This window comes from Aspergillus viridinutans (genome assembly GCF_018404265.1).
Source record: "Aspergillus viridinutans IFM 47045 DNA, scaffold_9, whole genome shotgun sequence".
In the NCBI taxonomy this organism is placed as follows: Eukaryota; Fungi; Ascomycota; class Eurotiomycetes; order Eurotiales; family Aspergillaceae; genus Aspergillus; species Aspergillus viridinutans.
The window spans coordinates 1341581-1360723 of record NW_025091225.1 but is presented as its reverse complement, the minus strand read 5'-3'; the positions used below and the strand labels follow the sequence as shown (position 1 = coordinate 1360723).

Genomic DNA, 19143 nt, shown 5'->3' with positions numbered 1-19143 from the left:
AGGTATAACCAGACAACGGTTCGGTTGCAACACTTCAATTAGCGCCCGCTCGGCCATGACAGAAAGCTAGCTCCCCTTCCTCTGTCTTCCTCTTCCTCCCGTTCCCCTCTCAGTGCCCGGCCATGACCTGTGACCCCTACTAGCCCGATCAAAAGTAACGCATGCCCTCCAATTTCTCGAGGCTTCACCTGTTCCACTCCTGATCTGCAGCTACCCAAGACCAAGAGATGACGCAGGCCTAATGAAGAGACATGGTAGATCACGTTTCAGGAACGACTGCCACCATGTGGAGGTCTTGCATAGCTGGACCATGTCTATTGCTGCTCTTGCTCCAGATCCCCACCATGCAAACAGATGGAGACAGCGGTCTGACGAGCGTAGACCCCAAAGGGACTAGATAACCATGGAAAACAAAAGAGGGTATCGACAGACTTTCGTACCGCAATACTATTTCTTTTTGTGTTGACCATCTATGGTTGTTCCCGTTCCCGGTTGGTGAAATAGTGTCTTGGTCACTTTTTTTTTGCCCTCGCAACTTGATATCGACCATCCATGTCGATGACCTCGACCTTAGAAGATGGTATCAACCGCTAGATCATCCGGAAGATTAGACCTGACCGGACGACAATGGCCAATGAACGAACGGGCTCAACAGCGATGGCTCGACGAGGCGGGCAGTAGGGAGGTCTGAGACCGCGGATAGCTGCATGGCGCTTTCTTCCTGTACGACGGGAAGCTGCTTTTGCTCACAGCCAACGAGCCCCCACTAAATCAGCCACTTGAGCCAGGTGAGACCCAGTATTGCCCGTAAATTTGCCCGTAAGGGCGAGCTTGGTTCCCTCCGAGTCGGATCCGGTTAGAAACAACTCAAAAATTGAACAAAAAATTGAGCTGCCGTGGTAGATAGTCAGACATTTCAGAATCAGACAGCTCTTGGATGAAGCCGAGCTAGCCTTCGAAGAAAGAGGACAAGCACAGAAACAGTTGTTACACCAACAGAGCTCCCAAAATTATGTAGTCAGGTCTATTTCCACTCCCCTGCTTCCCCCCGTCAGGCGACATCGCGATAACATGGAGCATACCATACTAGCCTCGCTCCCTGGAAGTGACACCCGTTGGTCGACTTGACGGCTTTAGTTCCGACAGACCGCTATGGACGAACATAGCTCTCACTGGGCAGTTATCCCATCAGAGACGCAGGTTATGCAGACTCTGCTTATATGACCACAGACTTCAAAGGAACCTTCCATGCAGCTTCTCTGCAGTAGGTCCACAACCTCTGTGGCGTACCAGTCGTCATTCTTGCTTGATGGCCTGTCTATTGGAAGACCCGCTTGTTTCGTTAGCGTCGACAGTTCTGTCTTTGCCACCCTTTCAAACTTCTTCTTTGAAGGCTTTGCATTGGTTTGTCAACGGTTCTCCAGAGCCGCAGCTAAGCTTGGGGGCGATAGGTGGATGGCTACTGGCGATGCTGTTTTTCAGCCTCATCCCGATCCACAGAGTTGTCTTGCTTGAACTCAAGACAATAGCAAATATTCTTATCCATCACCGGCCAAAGTCAGTGGCAGTATCCCGTACGTATCGATCAGTCCTGCGCTTGCCATTCCTAGGGCCTCCCAAGTTTGAGACAAGGAGGGTCTAGAAGGCGAGAGAGAAGCTCAACGTCCGAAACATGGACTACATCTGCCAGGAGCCATTCTCATTTTCCCCATGGAACTGACATCCAGTCTATACTTTCGCTTTCAAACCGAAATCAGAAAGTCAAAACATGGTTTCAAGGCCGTTACTCGTATGCAACGGACGGCATAGGATGCGTCATCGACCAATGCCATCTTCTGCGAGTCAGACCGCGACAGTATTAAAATAGATATTATACAATGACTTCAGTTAGCCTGCCTGCGCAGATCATCAGTCACATTTGACCTGAAGTTGATGGGAGACTCGATGTCAAGAGGGCAGGCAGCTAACTCCAGCCCAGGTCCTAGTCTATTGATAGTGCAAACAGCACAAACAAGCCAACGTCCCGTGACCTCGAGGTACACAGTATGATGCATCGAAGTCTCTTTCCCAACCCCCCAACCCATGTGTCAGGGACTCTCATGTTACATTGGACTGTACCTACATACAACCTGGGGGTTGTACTGGAGCCTAGGTAACTCCCTAATTAATCAATCTGCATTATACATGGCGTGGCATGACATACAGCACGCAGTCAAGCACGCCCGTTGCGAAATGCGACGTTGCCGGGTGTCCCCCGTTAGACTCAGGACGGGATGATCCCTGTCGACTGCGGCATCATAAAACAGCTCGGGCAACACTTGTGTGACGTCTCTCAATCTGGGGTAAAGGGGTGGAAAGGAGCGAGGTCATCCCGCTTACTACAGAACGCAGAGAACGTTATGTCCTGTTTGGATCTATTAGGAACAAAGTACCACGCTTGGTGAACTTGGTCCGGATTGAGACGCAGGATTGTCTGAAAAGAGGCGAGTCGGAGTCATTGCGCTGATTGGGCCTTGAGGCTGTGCCATGGGTTGAAGATTGAAGATCGGAACCGTTACTTCATATTGGCATTGTTGGAACCAGAAAAGGAGAGGTAGACCAATGGATTGGACCTTCACAGCCAAGCAAGAAACAGCACAAGTAGACATGGGGCAGACAACTCAATAAATTTGAGACAGATCGTAGCGTATGTCATTTAGCACGCTGATGTGCTTCTTGGATACAAGGATACCAGAAAAGCATGAAAAAAAAAGGGGGGGAAGGAAGCAGAAAAAGAGAAATAAAATCACACATGAGTCACAAGATACTGATGGTGAAGCTTTTAGGCAATAAACCCGAGTGTTAACGCAGACGCGGTTGCACACAGACAGAAAAAAAGACCCTTGTAAAGGGAAATAAGCGAAATAGAAACCCTGAGATATCATACCATCTTAACATCATGCACGCCGAACCATCCATCCCGAGTCACAATGTACAATTCAATTCTACCCAAACTCAATTCGCGAGCAATACTAGATCGCTTGCCCATTAGCATAATCCATGTCCGATGCCATCATATCTTTGACCGACTAGCAGGCCAATAGACGAGCAATGAGACAAAATTGCGCACTTAAGCAGCCAGCAGAGGCTCCCTGGTCTCCAGAGGCTCGCGGTTGTGCTCAATGGGTTTTGCTACCGGTTCCTGCTTGGGAGCCTCCGGGAAGTCCGTTGTCTTGACAACGGCTTCGGCGCTAGGCTCCTTCTTGACAACAGGACCGGTGGGCTTGGTAGCTTCTGGTGAAGTACTGCGGCGGTGACCAATGTACTCTTGAGCCTTGGCGCTGTAGTCACCGACGTACTGCTTCACGAGACCGGTGGCATGATGGGTGCGCTCCTCAGCAAGGTCCTTCAATTGGTGGGCTTGGGAGTTGATCATTCCATGGACATTCTCAATTTGAGCATCAATGACTTCGCGGTTGTTGATGTAGACAAGAGGCCCCAGATAGGCGATGGTGACAGCAATCAGAGACAACCCCCAGAATGGGAGGAACTTGATCAGCCAGTAGGCAGTAAAGGCGGCAGAGAAGGCCTGCATTCCCGTCAGCGCTGAGCCCATCCCTCAAAGGACAACATGAGGAGCAGATTCGAGTCTAAACATACAGCAACAGTGTGGACAACATTCTCGGCGAACAGAATACGCTGGAACTCCAGAAGAAGGAAGTCGGCGAGCTGTTCGAGGTCCTCCAAGACTGCCTCAACGGTTTCCTTGGGGACGGTGTAGTATTTGCGAGGACGGAATGAGCTGGCGAGGCCCTGTGACAGCACGAGACGACCACCAATTTCGGCCGCAGCGGTGACTACCATCTCAATCAGCCAGCGTACGCAATATATGCAACAATAAGCATCAACTCACATCCCAAAGCCAGATACGTAAACTTGAAGAACCAGCGAAGAAGGGGCAGGTAACGGGCGGCAAAGATAAAGGCGATGACGCTCACAAAGGAAATGGCAGTAGCTCTGGGTTGCTCCCACTGGTGCACGTCAGCAACATATAAATTGAGACCAGACCAAGAGATAACTCACGCTCAGGAGTCTGTAAAGCAAGGAATGATAATCTACGCGGCCATTAGCTCTGTCTTCTGAGATTGCTGGCTTGACTTAGAAAATTGCTCGACATACAGGTCAGGGGCTGGCCGGTCGCAGTGGTCGTTGACGGAGTTGAGCTCGAATATCTCAGGTCGCGCAATTCCTCTTGGGTACGCGAGGCCTCGGACTTGATGCTGTCAATAACCGGACCTGCAAAACAATCTTGTTAGAACGTTGATTCGTCTGCTACTGATTGAGTTCCTTCTGTACCGTTCGTCACAGCATCTCTGATGCCTGAATTGCAAGGTCAGTTTGTGTAACGCTAGACTATGGGGAAATGGCAAACTGTAGATAGCAGTCGTAGTTAGCATTCCCGTCTTCAAAGGAGGTCGCCGATGTCTGCTCCAAACGTACCTTACTGCCGTTAGGGTTGGGATAGCTCACGTCACCGGCGCTTTGGACTTCGGCCATGGCGGAAATTTGTGTGGAAAGCTCTAGAACTTGCAAGGGTCACAGAGTATGGAGATGGTTCTGTTGTAAGGGGTTCCGTGAGAAAATGAAGTTCCGGATTTAAACAGATGAAGTCGATGAGATTAGGAGGAGGGTTTGAAAAAGAAAAGGATGAGAGAGGGATGGAGGGAAGTGGATGAGCAGCAGCAGAAAAAAGATAAGGAGAGGGTCGTGCTCTAGTCTAGTCTGGTCCGATCCGGTGTGTTTTGGTGGTGATGCAATCGAAGCGACCGCGGACAGGTTCGGGCTTGTTCTGGTCGTGTGCTTCACTGCCTTTTCTCTCTTGTCGAGTTAAGGGGACGATCCACTCGAGTATTATTCTGCAATAATCAACGTCATTTATTGTTCACTAATTATTCTTCCCGTCTTGAAGCATTAACAGACTTCTACCTACTGGGTAGTTATATGGCGGGAGGGTTGTCTAACAAAGCTACTATTAATATTTCCAGGCTCCTTCGACATGTGATAGCGGCACTCACTTCCTAGCGATGACATACGCAGTATCAACATCATAGGGGCACTCTATCGCCACCCTCTGCAAACTTGGCAGGCAACAACGCCCATGAAAGCAAAAGTTCCAGTGCTACTGCTGTACTACTACTTACAAAGGTCACTGTCCATTTGTATCTGGACTTGATTCTAGTGTCCAGGTTAAGATCTCTCGAGCATTGTGGCTGAAAAAACAACCACCCCCCACATATGGGCGAATGGTGGAAGCCGCCAAGTTACCTATGAGCTCACAATGATCTCTTGACTCTGACAGGCTGATTCGAAAGAGCATGTTTGCACTGCTGTTGATTAGAGCGGCTGAACCGTTCGATTTTCTGCTTGATTCTTCAAGTTGGTTGGTAGATTGCGGCTTATAACAGCTATGCTCTTAAATACAGTTTGGAGTTCTGGCCGAAAGCTTAGATCCATTTCTCAACCCCTTTGACTGTTCTCAATTCTGGCACTGTTATCCTACTGGAGAAGGCAGTAGCGAAGGCTGAGAGGCTCACCGACATTGGCGGATTCCACTGCTCGAAGCAAGGGATCAAACGACTGCAGAACAAGAGAGTCTGGTGCAGGCTTTGGCCATCAGGTATGACCCCTCTAGCGAGCTGCTGGCTATTGAGAAGACGCGAATATAGAAGTCATTGTGTCGAGGAATCGCAGCGTAGAATTAGAATGGATTAGATGCCAGCAAAATCAGGCAGACTTCATGATGTAGTTTTATCACGTGATCAGGCGGGACTCACGCGTCTCCGATGTTTTGATGCTCGACTTCCGCCGACGACGAGCGACCGCAGCACACTGTTCGCCAGCAAACATTAGCAGCACCCACGCCATAAATCGATGATTACCTCGCCTGGTCCTGACTCCACAGAACGGGCATTTTGGCCCTTTACGTGATTACATCAATCCATCCCGCACCCGCCCAGTAAATCCTTCCTATCACATTTGTTTACTTCGCCATGGCGCCTGCCGGACCGAGGGTGCAGAAGCCTGTGGGCTCTGCAGCATGGATTTCAACCGAGAAGGAGAATTTTTCGCAGCTGGTCGATCAGGAGATGGAAGAGATCGAGTATCCTGTGCGCCATGAAATGGATTGGTTGAATGAGCACATGGCAGAGGTGTTCACCAGTAATCAATTGTGCGTTCTGATCTACATCTCAATCAAACCGTCGACCCTTGCTGACTGCAAAATAGCAATCTTACAGACGTGTTCAAAACTCCCGGAAAGCTCCGAGGTAAGACACCTCGAACAGCACGGAAGCGGAATGTAAATGAGAACAGAATTGTACGTTGGCCGCACCCATTGCTATGTTTGATGTCGTTGGTTATTCGTACTGACCGATGTCAGCCTTTGAGTGAGATCTTCACGGCATCTCATAATCAAGGAGACCGCAGTCGTAATGTCAGCCCCGCCCGTTCACCCGTCAAACCTACCGCTGCGCCTATCACAACTGCGCCGTCGGAGCCAAAAGTCTCCCCAATCAAGACGAAGGACGCCGCAGAGAATATCTCGCAACCTCACTATCCTGATTTGACCCAGAACTTGAACTCGTTCCCCCAGCATAACACCGATTCGGGCTACCATGGCATGCCAGACGATGAAGGGGAGGATCATGACGATGATGTGGTTCTCACCCAAGTGCAGTCGGAGACACAGACTTCCACCCAACCTCTCGAAGACGAGCCCGTAACCGCCAATGAAAACCAAAACCAACCACATCGACAGTCTGTTGATCGTCGTACAACAGCTGCTTCATTTCATTCGGCTCAGGAAGACGTACGCCAACGCGGAGAGACGGTCGAGCCTATGGAGGAGCCTTTGGAGGCTGTCAACAATGAGACGACACCAAAACAGGAAAAGATGGCTTCTTCCACGCCTCAGCCAGAGGAGAAGCAGCCGGAAGCATTCGTCGTGGCTGATTCGGCAGCAGAGGAGGAGCCCGAGGCCGAGGTCGAGCCCGAGTCCAAGCCACAGGCGGAAGCACAAACATCGCCAACCAAGTCTTCTCCAATGAAACAACCAGCAGCTCCGGTGGAAGAAGAGATGCATGAAAAAGACGATACGCCTCTTGACTCCCTGGATGACATCGGCACGCCTTCGGACAACTCCACTCCGGAAAGACCTCCCATCCGCAAGAGCAGTCTGAGCTTTGCATCGCTCCCTGCACGGGAGCCACTGTTGAAGAAGAGCCTGGGTGGCTCGAGAATCTCTCGCACAAGCCACATTGATATTGCTAGAGTGAACAATGCTGCAGGTCCTAGTTCATTTGGTCGGCAAACCGGTGGACACAAAAATACTGCTGTGGATGAGGAGGCGGCGCCGGATGACGATATGGACATTGACGAAGGTAGAAGAGGTGCTCAGCAACAAGATGATATCGAGGCAGAAGCAGACGCCACAGCTAGCAAGGCCCATACCAAGTCTTCCACTCAGAGACTTCACGAAAAGATTAGCATGCTTGGCAAACTTCAACCCTCGCGGCCCACGAAGTCCATCCCATCCGCTTCAGGCCTATCCTCTGCTCATGTTGCTTATCCCGAGCTCCCAGCAGCCAATGCAAAGTCAGAGGTGCTCAATCAGGAATCTCGCGAACCGTCTGCACCGGAGCCTATGGCAATCGACGGGGACGACTGGATCAAGCCAATAGAGTCTCCACAGAAAGCACATGCTCTTAGAAGCCCGAAAATGGAAGTGAAGGTGAAAGAGTCAATGAATGAAACGAGTCGCGCATATAGTGAGAAAGCTTCGGTACCACGAACTCAGAATCGGAGCGACGCGGAGGCGGCGAGAGCCAGCAACCGAAACGTCACAGAATCGACACGTGAAAAGTCTTCAACGCCAGCTTATTCTTCACCCCAACGGCCTACCCATCAGAAGAGTGCGTCAGTGTTCAATACGGGCCATCACTCTTCCACAACACCAGTGGGCTCCCCGGCCGCTGAGCGTCATGATGGCCCTCTGAGCGCATCCAAGTTGAAACTTCAGTCTATCATGAGATCTGCCAAAGGTCTGTTTACGAACACCGGCAGTGTGACAGCCGCAGCAAGATTAGAAGCGTCCTCGCCTGATGAACTAGGGTTGCATTCGTACAATCGTGCAAGCGGTAATACTGCTCGTGAAACACACGATCGTCGGCCGGTCCAGATATCTAGTCCTCTCCCTCGACAAGAAGGGCGCAGAACGCGAAGCTCGACTGAGAGGGAAGAGAAACGCAAGCAAAAAGAGCTTGAAGATCGTCGCCGAGAAGAGGAGCAGGCGGAGAAAGCACGGGCAGATGAACGCCAGAAAGCTCTTCAATTGAAGATCGCTCAGGAAAGGGCGCGCATGGAAGAAGAAGAACGTAACGCTCCTCCTTCGGCAGCCGCCGCTCCAGCCAGCTCGACGAAGGCACAGCAGCCGCTGCAGAGACATCAATCCAGAGAGCCCGAACCCAGCCACGAAACTGTTTCTCGAGCACCCAGCCGAATGTCCGTCTCCCAACAGCAGCCAAAGCAGAACGATCGGCGCCCTGTCAAGCCCACTCGTGAAGTTCTCCAGAAACCCAAGCCTCAGCCCGTCTCTATTCGAGTCGGCAGCGCGCTTTCGCGCCAGATCCCCCTGGCATCCACTTCCGTGGCGTCTAGCGGTCCGGAACCCAGTGCTTCTGTCGCTGCACCACCCTCAGCTTCCAAGCCGCCAACTCTCAAGAAGAAGGCAAGCAATTCTTCTTTACATACCGCCGCTTCAAATAGCAGTTTCAAGAGTTCAGTCTCAAGCCAATCGCAGCGCAAGGTTCAGCTTGCAAATGAGAGGAAAAGGGAGCAGGAAGAAAGAGAGGCGCGCCGCAGGGAAGAGCAGAGACGTGAGTTGGAACGCAAGCGAGCTGCTCAGCAGCAAGAAGAAGCGCGACGCCAGGAAATGCGCAGCCGAGCAGAGGCCGAACGCCGGGAGAGGCTTGCTGCTGAGGATGCGAAGAAGGCCGCCCAGATACAGGCGATCGAGAAGCGGCGACAGGAAAATGCACGGAGATTGGAAAGGCAGGGCAGTCAACAACCTACGAGCGAACGAGTAAGTGAATCTCGCGACGCGGCTTTGAATCTATGCTGATGCTCCATGTACTTTAGGCTTCAATTGTCCAGCCAGAGAGACCTCTTTCACAGGCTGCCAGACCCGCGTCACGGCTTGGATCCATTCAACCTTTCAGTCGGACGATCAACCCGCCTCAGCCCAATCCGGCAAAACCACCAAAGAGAGGGCTGGACGAGGAAGCCAGCTACCGTCCCGCAGCTATGAAGACCAATACCGTCCAACCTTCCGGGGAATCTAAGCGCAGGAAGACGGAAGACGAACACAACCCTATGTCAGCCATTCGACCCACAATGGCCCCGCCCATCAGGCAGTCGGGGATCCGCAAGGTAGGCTCCCGCCATTCTCGAATCAATTTGGTGGTGGTTGCTCATCTCGTATTTCAGGAATCCATGAAACCTCCCATGTATGGCCACGGACAGACTTCTACGCATCAACCAGGCTCTTCGATCTTCAAGACCGCCCAGCCTCAGAGACCAGCTCATCCCATGGATATGGCAAAGTACGCAAGCGGCAAGATACCCTTCGCAGAACCAAGCAATGCCGCATCTCAACTGCCTGGGCATAAGACTCCAGGCGCCAGCTCGTCTCAAAGGGCACCGGCGAAACCATCTCCCAACTATCCCAACGGCGAGAACATTCATCTTCCGGAGATTGCTACTGATAGTGAGGATGAAGACTCGGATGCGGAGATGCTCCCCGTGCCCAAGTGGGCTCAGCCTAAGGAGCTCGAGAACATCCTTCGCCAGCAGGAAGGCATGGAGGCGGACTCGATCTTTGGTCCCATCGCTCCGTTCTCACTGGAGGATACATTCAAGGCGGACAAGAAGATCAAGAAATTCCGTGAGCGTACCAGTAGCGCCAACTGGTCTGGTGCCGATGGACTGACCCAAGAGGAAATCCGGCGTGACCTCGCCGAGCGTCAACGGCTGAGGCTCAACGGCGGCTGGTCCTTTAACTCATGATTTCTGCCCCCATTCTTATCTTGGTCGGGTATTTCTTAAATCTTTATGTTGAGGTTTGCGTTGCTAGCGACAGCTGAAAACTGGAAGAAATTGGGTGATTGGCATACCTGGCGGCGTTTGCGGGTCGTTGATATGCTATTAGCTTTGTAGTTGCATTATTGGGAACATAATTCAAGCATTTAGATTTACACAATTATGGATGAGTTTAGGTATTTCAATGTAGTCGCAGGCATTGGTTTCTTCCACCTGAGTACAATACTTGTAGTCCATTCTGTCCAGTCCATTTGATTGATATATATATTGTATCTGCTGTTGACGACAACATCGTTCAAACGACTGCAAGGTGGGACAGACGGGCAAACAAGACAGAGAACGAACAAAAAAGCAGTAAACAAAGAGACATTACAATAAATCAGAAAAGACGAAAAGAGGCTGAACAAGAATAAACTTGTCATGGATGGTCAAAAAAGAAGAATGCATCATCCGTGAATCGAACACGGGCCTCGTCGATGGCAACGACGAATTCTACCACTAGACCAATGATGCTAGTTGTTGACCTTACTTTCTTACTGTGCTATATAATGCAACACGTGCCATAGTCCCTCAATTATTGCAAGAGGTCCAGCATAGTGAGGGAAAATAATGAAGAGCAACGTACAATCCACGATATTCGAGACCAACAGGGTTATATTTAGGTGGCCATTGATGCACAGGGATTCTAAATGTGTGTTTAAGGGTCGAGAGAAGCATCGTCTACTATCTAGTTGGTCCCACTGGAGGATCTAGGAAATATATACCCGCCACAGACTCTTCGTGAAGCCCTAAAGAGTTAGAGATTTAGCAACAGCAGATGGCTTTACATTGGATTTCTGTACCTTCAGGTTTCTGATATCAAGATGAAGTCACTTATGATTTTGAGCCGCTACATTATACCAGGAAAGTACAAATCAAGAGACTTTGCTATGAGATATTCGGATATAATTTCTGGGTTCCATATTCTGACACGTACAATCACAGGCTGTGGAAAACAGGGCTTTCTATCCAATGTATTTATTACCACTGCAGGGCAGAGGCTCTTCCTTGCCAATATCGGTCAATCGACGTCCGGGTCTTTAGATAGATATGATGAGTGGGCTGTCGTCCGTCTCTTCGCAGATCCTTGAAGGAAATGGTAACCAGGCGTGGATAGCATTTCGATCCTTGTTAACCACAGGCAATTCAAGAAAGCACCAGGGTGTATGCTAGTCCTGCCGCCAAAATCTCAAGTCGACCATTCATGAGACCTTTGCCTTGGTAAGTGGCAGCGACCACGCGACTTTGGAACGGAATCGACTTCGAGCATAACTCGCAAGGGTCTGTAACAACCAGCCCGCGCGTCTGGAGAAGGAGGGCACTTGGATGGCCTCGTGAGTTGAGTTTCTTCTCGTTAAGCTCGCCATTTGTGTTCGTGGCCAACCCTGTGTCCCACCCTTGATCCATAAGTTTAACGACGCTCATATCGGTTGCGGTCAGCTTGCCATGGAACGCAAGACACTGCGGCGACCTGACGAAACGTACGGATTCGCAGTGTTGATGGCGCCCGACACACTGCCGATATTTGGTCGAGGTGGTGTCCTCCATGCGGCAATCAATTTCAAAGGCCTGACCGTTGTTCGTGTCGAAGTTCTTGCTCGCGGCCCACAAACAGGCCATGCACCAGAAACGCTTGCAGAGGATGGTGAAGGGATCATTAGCTACTAAGGAGGAGTACGCCTACTATTCTCTGTGGACGAATCGGAAGTTGAGCTTTGCTGTGCTCTTGGTGGTCGTCATTGAGATTTGTCTAGCATTAGATACTGTTGCGGCGTGGTCCTTCTTTGTACACGGCTGTATGATCTCTTGAATAGAAATCCTTCTCCAAGCTGGTGTGTAGATCTCGGAAAGCTTTTCCTTGGATGAAAGAACAGCCTCGAACCGTGGATTGATCCACGACGTGGACTTGATAACGGTATTCCAGCAAATCGCCAGAACAAGCGAGTGGACGTCTGTATAGGACTCGGTGGAGAACATGGCGTTGCCATGGTGCCAGAAGAACCAGAAGAAGACCAGAACTTGGGACGACAGACTCTATATGTGCTGAACCACGGAGTGTTTTTGGCAAGTGCTAAAATGGAAAGTGCGATAAGGGACCAGAAGGGAAGGAGGGACCATAACGAAAATGCCAAGCTGTTTGTATATTCAATGTCAGCGAGGGCCATTGCTCCGATATCAATGTCTTCACTGTCGTCTTCTTGACAGATTTCGAACAAACCTACCGGATACACCAAGTTCATTTCCGACTGTGTATAGCTCAGTCTCATCATGAAATGGGACTTCGTGGGTGATTCCAGCTTCTCGGAAAACTTGGAAAGCGTCTCTCGTGAATGAATGCCATTCAGACATGAAGGTGAGGGCAAGACAGTCAGAGTCATAGACCTTTCGTCTCTCATTATGGCTGCTGATCCTCTGTGTTGGCATCAGCTTGATCACTATGGACGCCCATCATCTTTGACTATACAGCCACTTTGTTCATCCTGATCTGAATTGACCTGGGACTTAGTGCTCCAGACGTCTAACTGACAGAGACAGACTGGCAGAGACAAGCCCCATTCTTCGCTGCAACACGTTTCCCCACCAGATCCATTGCCGGATTCCATGGCTTTGGGAAGTAATCCATGACTCTCTTTCCTGCGTTGTACTTTGCTTTCGAAAACCATACGTTCTCCCCCTCAGTGGGCACTGGGTAGTAATGTGCCGATGTAATCTTGCGTCCCTCTTTTGATGTAATAGGAAGGTTCGCGTGAAAGGGATCTTGCCTGCTGTCGGCCTTATTCGTAGTATGTGGTTTTTGCCTATTACTATGTTAGAAAGCACACGCCCCACAAACGATAATGCATACTTTATTTCAGCTTTGGCTGCTTCTCTGGCAGGGCAAGGAATGATCTGTGCTGTATTTACACCGGCAGCCTTCATTGAGGTGAGATGGTCTGTAATAATGCCCCGCGCAAGTTGGTGTAACTTGCTGTGTGTCAAGCCGAATGGTATGTCGGCAAGGACAAGTCTCCCATCTGGTGGGAGGTATTTGAAAGTTTCCCGAAGGATCTGCATAGTGTTACAATGCCATCTAGGGCACAGTGTCAGTGTGGCGCGTACATTGCCGGAATCTCCACGACACACAGGCCGGTTAGTAGTTGGACCTGCCACCTGTTGGCAGATCCGGATGTCAGGACACCATCCTTATTAGGAGGTGGTTGTATCAATAAATTTGATGGCTCAACCAGGACGCAATGGCCTACATTAACGGGGTCCGGGACTGTCCATTGCAACAAGACGTCGCCAGCCGCGATGCGCTCTGGACCCGTGTTCGAACGCAATTTTAAAATTGCCGAATATGGCCTCTGCTGGGAGCGCATCCGGAGCTGCCGCCGCGCCGTCATTTCGGTCGGAGCCAAGATGGGCACCGTCATCGCCGGGGCCATCGCGGTGTTCCTCTGGGGGTGACCTTTGGCTTTCTTACTGCCCTTGATTTGCTTCCAGAAGAAGCGATCCAGTTCCGAACCGAGATTAACTTCCAGAATGAGGAAATGGATGGCTCGACATGTCCAGTCGAGTAACTAGACAGCAGCCGAGTCGAGTCGTAGCGATGTCAGGGATATCACATCACATCCCAGTCTTGACTTCAAGCCACGATATCTGGGACATCGTGTACTCCGTAGTATGTCAGAAATACCAGATCCCAGATCACATTGCTGACAACATGAGCGTTTGCTGCAGTAACTCGTAACTCATAACTCTAGAGCCGGAAGTCGGTCAAACCTGGTCATTTAGAGGAAGTAAAAGTTGTAACTGGTATTCAAATGTGCATTATTTGTGGTCAACAAGTAGTTGGAGAAGTGATAATGTCTTACAGAAGGTGAGTGAGGAGCCCATTAGACAATACCTTAAGCATGTTGGTAGTAAAGTTAGAATATTCTGCTCATTCACTGCCTTTAACTTTGCTAGTGAATTTCCTGCTTTTGGGTCGACGTTTGTGAATACCTCTACGCCCCGGATAAGTGGATAGTCAACAGAGACCACAGCTAGGACTTGCCTAGAGCATCGAGAATCCCGAACTAATGTAAGTCCCCAGATGAGACGTCTATATCCAACGTGCGTCCGTTTGGTTTTGGTATCTTTATGATATCTGCAAGAAGTATACAAGGGCCGAAACCCTATCTACACATACATACATTGTGCTCAGTAGGACTCAATCCTACTATGCACTGATAGTTACAAGCCTGTCCAGACCATTTCAATCGACCTCTGGCTCAACGTCACTGACCTCCTCATACGCCTCGTCCATGGCGTCTGGATTGAGATTGGCTGCGTCGGGGGTGATGCCATCCTTGTGCCTGTCTCTGTCATGGGATACCGTGCGCCACCCAAGTGGCTGAGACGGGTCTTTGATGTATTCGGACATGGGGAACTGTCGCCGGAGTCAGCTAATATCCAAAAGAGGGAAAGAGATAACCTACGTAATGATCGTTCTTCTTCATCGTTACAACCCATGGCACGTTGTCAAAGGTCACAGCACGCAACCGGAAGTATGTATTGTCTGGAATTTTGCTGACCTCCCCGACGAAGCTGTCAAGGTTCGGCGTCGTAACACCATTCACGGCGGTGATGAAATTCGTCGGTGCAAGGCCATACTGATAGGCTGGGGAACCGCGACTCTGCAGAAAGTTAGTGCCACCACTACATTAAGGTGCAACGTTGAACATACCCTAGCACTGACATACACCTCGCTGTGCAGCTTGGAAATTTGCTGACGTACGGCGTGGTGCGGCTTCTGCAGCACAGCACCGCAGAAGACAACGGCACGGTCGGTCTCCAGGTCCTCGGTAGGTACCGTCGGTAACTTGATATGCATCTCCTGTCCGTTGCGCACGATAAGAGCGTCAAGGACCTCCTTCTCATACATTTTGTCTAATTCAGAGACGCGAGTAATGAGTTGACCGTCCAAGGTCAAGATGATGTCCCCTTCCTGTAATGCGTCCGCATTGGACGTAAACTGCGGCGGAGGACAGTCGACTTTGCGCACCATGAAGAGTTGGTGCCGCGCCGGATTCGCCTGGGCTACCTTCTGGATCCACTCCTCCGAAACACCCATGATGCGGGCCTGACTCATCTGAACCACATAGCTCTCCATGTTGAGGATCCGCAGCTTCGGAATGATCCCCTGCTGGATCTTGGATGTAACGGGCAGGAGCGCCGGCGTGGCGAAACCGAGATGGTATTCCACATCCTTGTGAGAGCTCGGGGTGCGCTCTCCCAGATAGTTGAGCCACAAAGCCTGGACGACTCCATCCTCCCTAATCAGGACACCGTTCGTGCACTGCCCGCTCAGGCCCGTGTCAACCGTGATGGCATCCAGGTTGATCGCACGGTAGCGCGGCGCCGACGCATTCGCAGGAATCGAGACGGTGGTGATGTCGGTGACGGCAGTCTTGGCGACCACGATGCGGAAGTTCTGATTGAAGCCCACGAAGATGGTCTCCTGGCCCTGCTTGATGTACTCGGTGCTCAGCTTGGCGCTCTGAACAGGAGCCTGTACGAGACTGGGGTCGTATTGGATGATGGTATAATTCTGTAGAGGATGCAAGAAGATAACCTTGGCCGCGACAATGATCGAATCGGCCACAGTGATGTTGATGTCACAAAGGTTATAGGGAACAATGGCTCTGGACACCACAACCAGACCCTTTTCGGCATCGATCACCAACCCGAAACCGGTCTTCTTGGCTTGCGGGTACCCGTCGAGCTTCAAGGGCATGGTGCAGGAGACCCGTACAAAGCTGCGCACGATATCCGAAACCGCAGCCTGACTGATTCCGTCGAGTTGAATAAAATCAGCTTTCCTCGGAACCGGAGTTTCAGCTGGCACGGGGTCGGAAAGATCAGAAAAGTCCCAGAGACCGGTCTCGTCGTTACGAATGGCCATTCGCATCTTCGGATGCCAGTGGCGGTCTATGTACACGATGCTGGTACCCCGGGTGTGAAGATCTCGAATGTGACGATACGAGATGACCACCCGAGCCCGATCAGGGATCGTCTTCATTACTTCAATGAACTCGTCTAGATTTCGGGTCGGGCGTTTGTCCACAGCATCAATAATCCATCCCGACAAGGTATTCTCCAACTTGAAAGAGCCTGCTGCTTCGCACACATACACTCCTCGAGCCGCGATGGCATAAAGCCGGGCCTGCTGATAGGACAGATTGTGAAAAGTGCCACCGGCTACCGTCACGAAGCGGTCCGGCGTGATGGCATGCAGATCGCCAACCTCACATTCCACCTCGACATTCTGACCGCCTCTCTGAACCAGCAAACGCACGGTCTTCCCGACACTTGAATCGAGGATATCGTCCAATCGGATGAACTGCGTGAGGAGCTCCCCGTTGACCTGCAGCAGAACATCTCCTTCTTCGAGCTTTCCATCTGCAGGTCCTTCGGGTAATATGATCTCAGCCACCAACATACTGGTCTCATGCGGTGAGGATTTGCGAACAGCAGCCTCCCACTCTGGAGTCAATCCCAAACGACGACACTCATCGAAAGGTTTGAGGATCCACTGTGTCTGAATCGTACCCCGGGCGACAGGTTCACCGCGTCGGATGCACTCCAACGCACGAAGGGGGCGGTCTAGGGGAAGGAAATAGTCCGTGGCCGCACCATCCGCACGACCTCCAGCCTGTAAAGCGATTGCATGACCGTCGATATTGACGACAGGACTGCCGGAACTGCCACCACTGGCGGCTGCTGCGGCCTGGATGTAGTTCGTATTAAAATCACAGTAACCGTCACCATACTCTGGCGCGTTTCTGTCGAGCCGACTGATGACACCAGACAGGATGCTCAGCTTCTCCCCTGCATCGTTACCCACGACTCGAATCTCGCAACCCACACGGGCCGCCTCCGGTCGAAGCTTGAGCTCAGTCAATTCCATGTATCGAATCGCTTTGGGGTCGAATTTCAGAATACCAAAGTCGTGCACGGGATCGCGATAAACAGGACGCACGTCGCACTGGAATAACCCTAATGTCAGCACTGCAACCATGCCCGTATCTTCAAGCCCAGACATCACTCCAACTCACCTCCTCATGATTATCAAATATACAATAACCCCAGAACGGACCCGCGCAAACCACATGGCGATTCGTCAGGATATACCCGCGCTCAGCATCGACCACAAACCCCGTCGCCTGACTACTCATCGACAAGTCCGTATCAAACGAACAAGTCTGGCAGAAATGGATCGACACGACACTCTTGACCACCTTCTCGATGGTAGCCTGCCACTCGGGCGAATCCGCCTGTGCGGGGCCGATAGGCAACACCCGGCCTGTATCCTCCTCATCCTCGACATCGTAGACGGTCCCGTTCGCGGGAGTCGCGTCCCCGGGCGTTAATGTCGAGCTCTCGGGTTTCAGGTGTTTGGCCGGACGCTCTGCGGGGGCGGCGACGGAGCTGCGCTTGCGCTTTGAGCTGGTCTCGCCATTCAGATCCATGCTCTTTCGAGAGTGGGACTGAGGTAGGGACGGACGGGAGCGAGTGAAGGGTGCGAGGGAGGAAAACAATCGGTTGTTTGTCCCGAGATTGCTGCGTATGACAGATGTTGCGACGTCAGTCCACCGCGAGAGAAACCGATGTCGATGCGGCAGTAGACGACCAAACTGCTTGTGTGGCGATTCAGGAGTAACACCGTAGACACTAGGCGATCGTGAACTACTCCAGGAGAAGCGAACAGACTGTGGAGAAATTCGAGGCGTAGAGGCGTAGAGCGATGGGGGCGGCGCGGAGGCGGAAGTAGCAGTAAGATCAGCGATGGTAGTAGCGACCGGCGGGCTCCTTCTGTACAAAGGGAGCAAGACGCAAGACATTCACAAGACACCCCCTCCAAGTCAGCTACTGAGAATAGAAGAGGGGAAGCAAAAGAATGAAAGAGGAGGGTGAGACGAAGGGTTAGTAGGGCGAGGAAGTCAGGCACTCAAACTCCAGAGCTTCCCAAGGTTCTTTTTTTTCGCAGGGCGGACAGCCGCAGCGCAGGCCACTGATTGGACCAGGCCCTGGCCCGACAGTGGCTGGAAGGGGGGATCAAGTGATGATGCGCAGTCATAGTAGTCCTGTCTTCTGACCATTTCAACTGTATACATAGGTCAAGGTAGATCTTGAAGAGAGAGCGACCGAGACAAATTGCAATCAAAGCGGATCGTCGTCCGAATTGAATTGTTGTTCTACCCTGGTCGTCTACATGTGAAACAGCACAAATCCCACGATTACTGTCATGGCAACGTCACATCCGGGAACAGACCCCAAGACGCCTCCTCTCCATGGAGCTCTGTAATATACAACACTTCCTAGTATACAAGTAGATACAAGCCACGAGGATATATGGCATTTCCTTATCCTCGCAAAACCACCTACATACCCAGGGACAGTTGATCAGTTCCAAGGTTCCGCTTCCATATCCACATGGCAGGGAGGAGACTGTGTCGATTGCATCGGAGAGATCCTCAAGTGTCTGTCCATCGCGCTGGTATTATTGAACACAGCTCCAGAGCCTATGGCGGCTCGCGACGACTTGTTGTAGATAAAGAAGGCTAGACGAAACAGATCCCTTGTACTGCCTCTTGGTGGAGACCGAGAGAATGGAAGAGCTGGTGATGGTTACGGAGAGATTGCTCGGGTTCGGTCCTCCCAGTTAATAAACGGTCAAGTGATTATCCGTAGTCTGTCGTCTATCACTGAAAGTCTGGAACCGGATCGCATGTTCGCAGTGTTATCCAGCGTCGCGTGGCGCACCGTTTCTGCGGAAAAGCGTGATCCCCGCCCAGCAATGACCGCTCATGGCCACCCCGGGTCTGTAATCAGCGTAGCGCCGAGCGGATGAAAGCCGATAACCGCGCAGGAGGGCTGTTGACTTTTTCTGTTGCCTTTCGTGTGCTGGCCGATTGCTATCCAAATTTGATCTCAGGCGCGAATGAA

General features: G+C 51.3%; 5 protein-coding genes and 1 non-coding gene across 6 annotated transcripts; 1 reads left to right on the top strand and 5 right to left on the bottom strand.

Annotated features, from left to right (window-relative positions):
- Nucleotides 1-3109: 3109 nt before the first annotated feature.
- Aspvir_010078 (uncharacterized protein) lies at nt 3110-4536 on the bottom strand (the record flags this gene model as incomplete). Its single annotated transcript, XM_043273212.1, has 7 exons — nt 3110-3568; nt 3640-3836; nt 3893-4010; nt 4063-4094; nt 4159-4275; nt 4336-4359; nt 4485-4536. The coding sequence occupies 7 exons, from the start codon at nt 4534-4536 to the stop codon at nt 3110-3112; spliced, it is 999 nt and encodes a 332-aa protein (XP_043129147.1).
- Nucleotides 4537-6029: 1493 nt separating this feature from the next.
- Aspvir_010077 (uncharacterized protein) lies at nt 6030-10101 on the top strand (the record flags this gene model as incomplete). Its single annotated transcript, XM_043273211.1, has 5 exons — nt 6030-6208; nt 6265-6355; nt 6419-9118; nt 9175-9465; nt 9523-10101. The coding sequence occupies 5 exons, from the start codon at nt 6030-6032 to the stop codon at nt 10099-10101; spliced, it is 3840 nt and encodes a 1279-aa protein (XP_043129146.1).
- A 475-nt stretch (nt 10102-10576) lies between these two features.
- Nucleotides 10577-10647, bottom strand: Aspvir_010076. The gene has a single exon. It is a non-coding gene; the product is annotated as a tRNA-Gly (tRNA).
- A 672-nt stretch (nt 10648-11319) lies between these two features.
- On the bottom strand, nt 11320-11793 carry Aspvir_010075 (uncharacterized protein; the record flags this gene model as incomplete). The annotated part of the gene is made up of 1 exon (XM_043273210.1): nt 11320-11793. One exon carries the CDS (start codon nt 11791-11793, stop codon nt 11320-11322), a length of 474 nt encoding a protein of 157 aa, XP_043129145.1.
- Nucleotides 11794-12691: 898 nt separating this feature from the next.
- Aspvir_010074 (uncharacterized protein) lies at nt 12692-13598 on the bottom strand (the record flags this gene model as incomplete). The annotated part of the gene is made up of 3 exons (XM_043273209.1): nt 12692-12971; nt 13019-13221; nt 13416-13598. The coding sequence occupies 3 exons, from the start codon at nt 13596-13598 to the stop codon at nt 12692-12694; spliced, it is 666 nt and encodes a 221-aa protein (XP_043129144.1).
- Nucleotides 13599-14410: 812 nt separating this feature from the next.
- Aspvir_010073 (putative nuclear serine protease HtrA2/Nma111) lies at nt 14411-18038 on the bottom strand (the record flags this gene model as incomplete). Its single annotated transcript, XM_043273208.1, has 4 exons — nt 14411-14584; nt 14634-14831; nt 14882-17182; nt 17253-18038. 4 exons carry the CDS (start codon nt 18036-18038, stop codon nt 14411-14413), a joined length of 3459 nt encoding a protein of 1152 aa, XP_043129143.1.
- Between the last annotated feature and the right edge of the window lie 1105 nt (nt 18039-19143).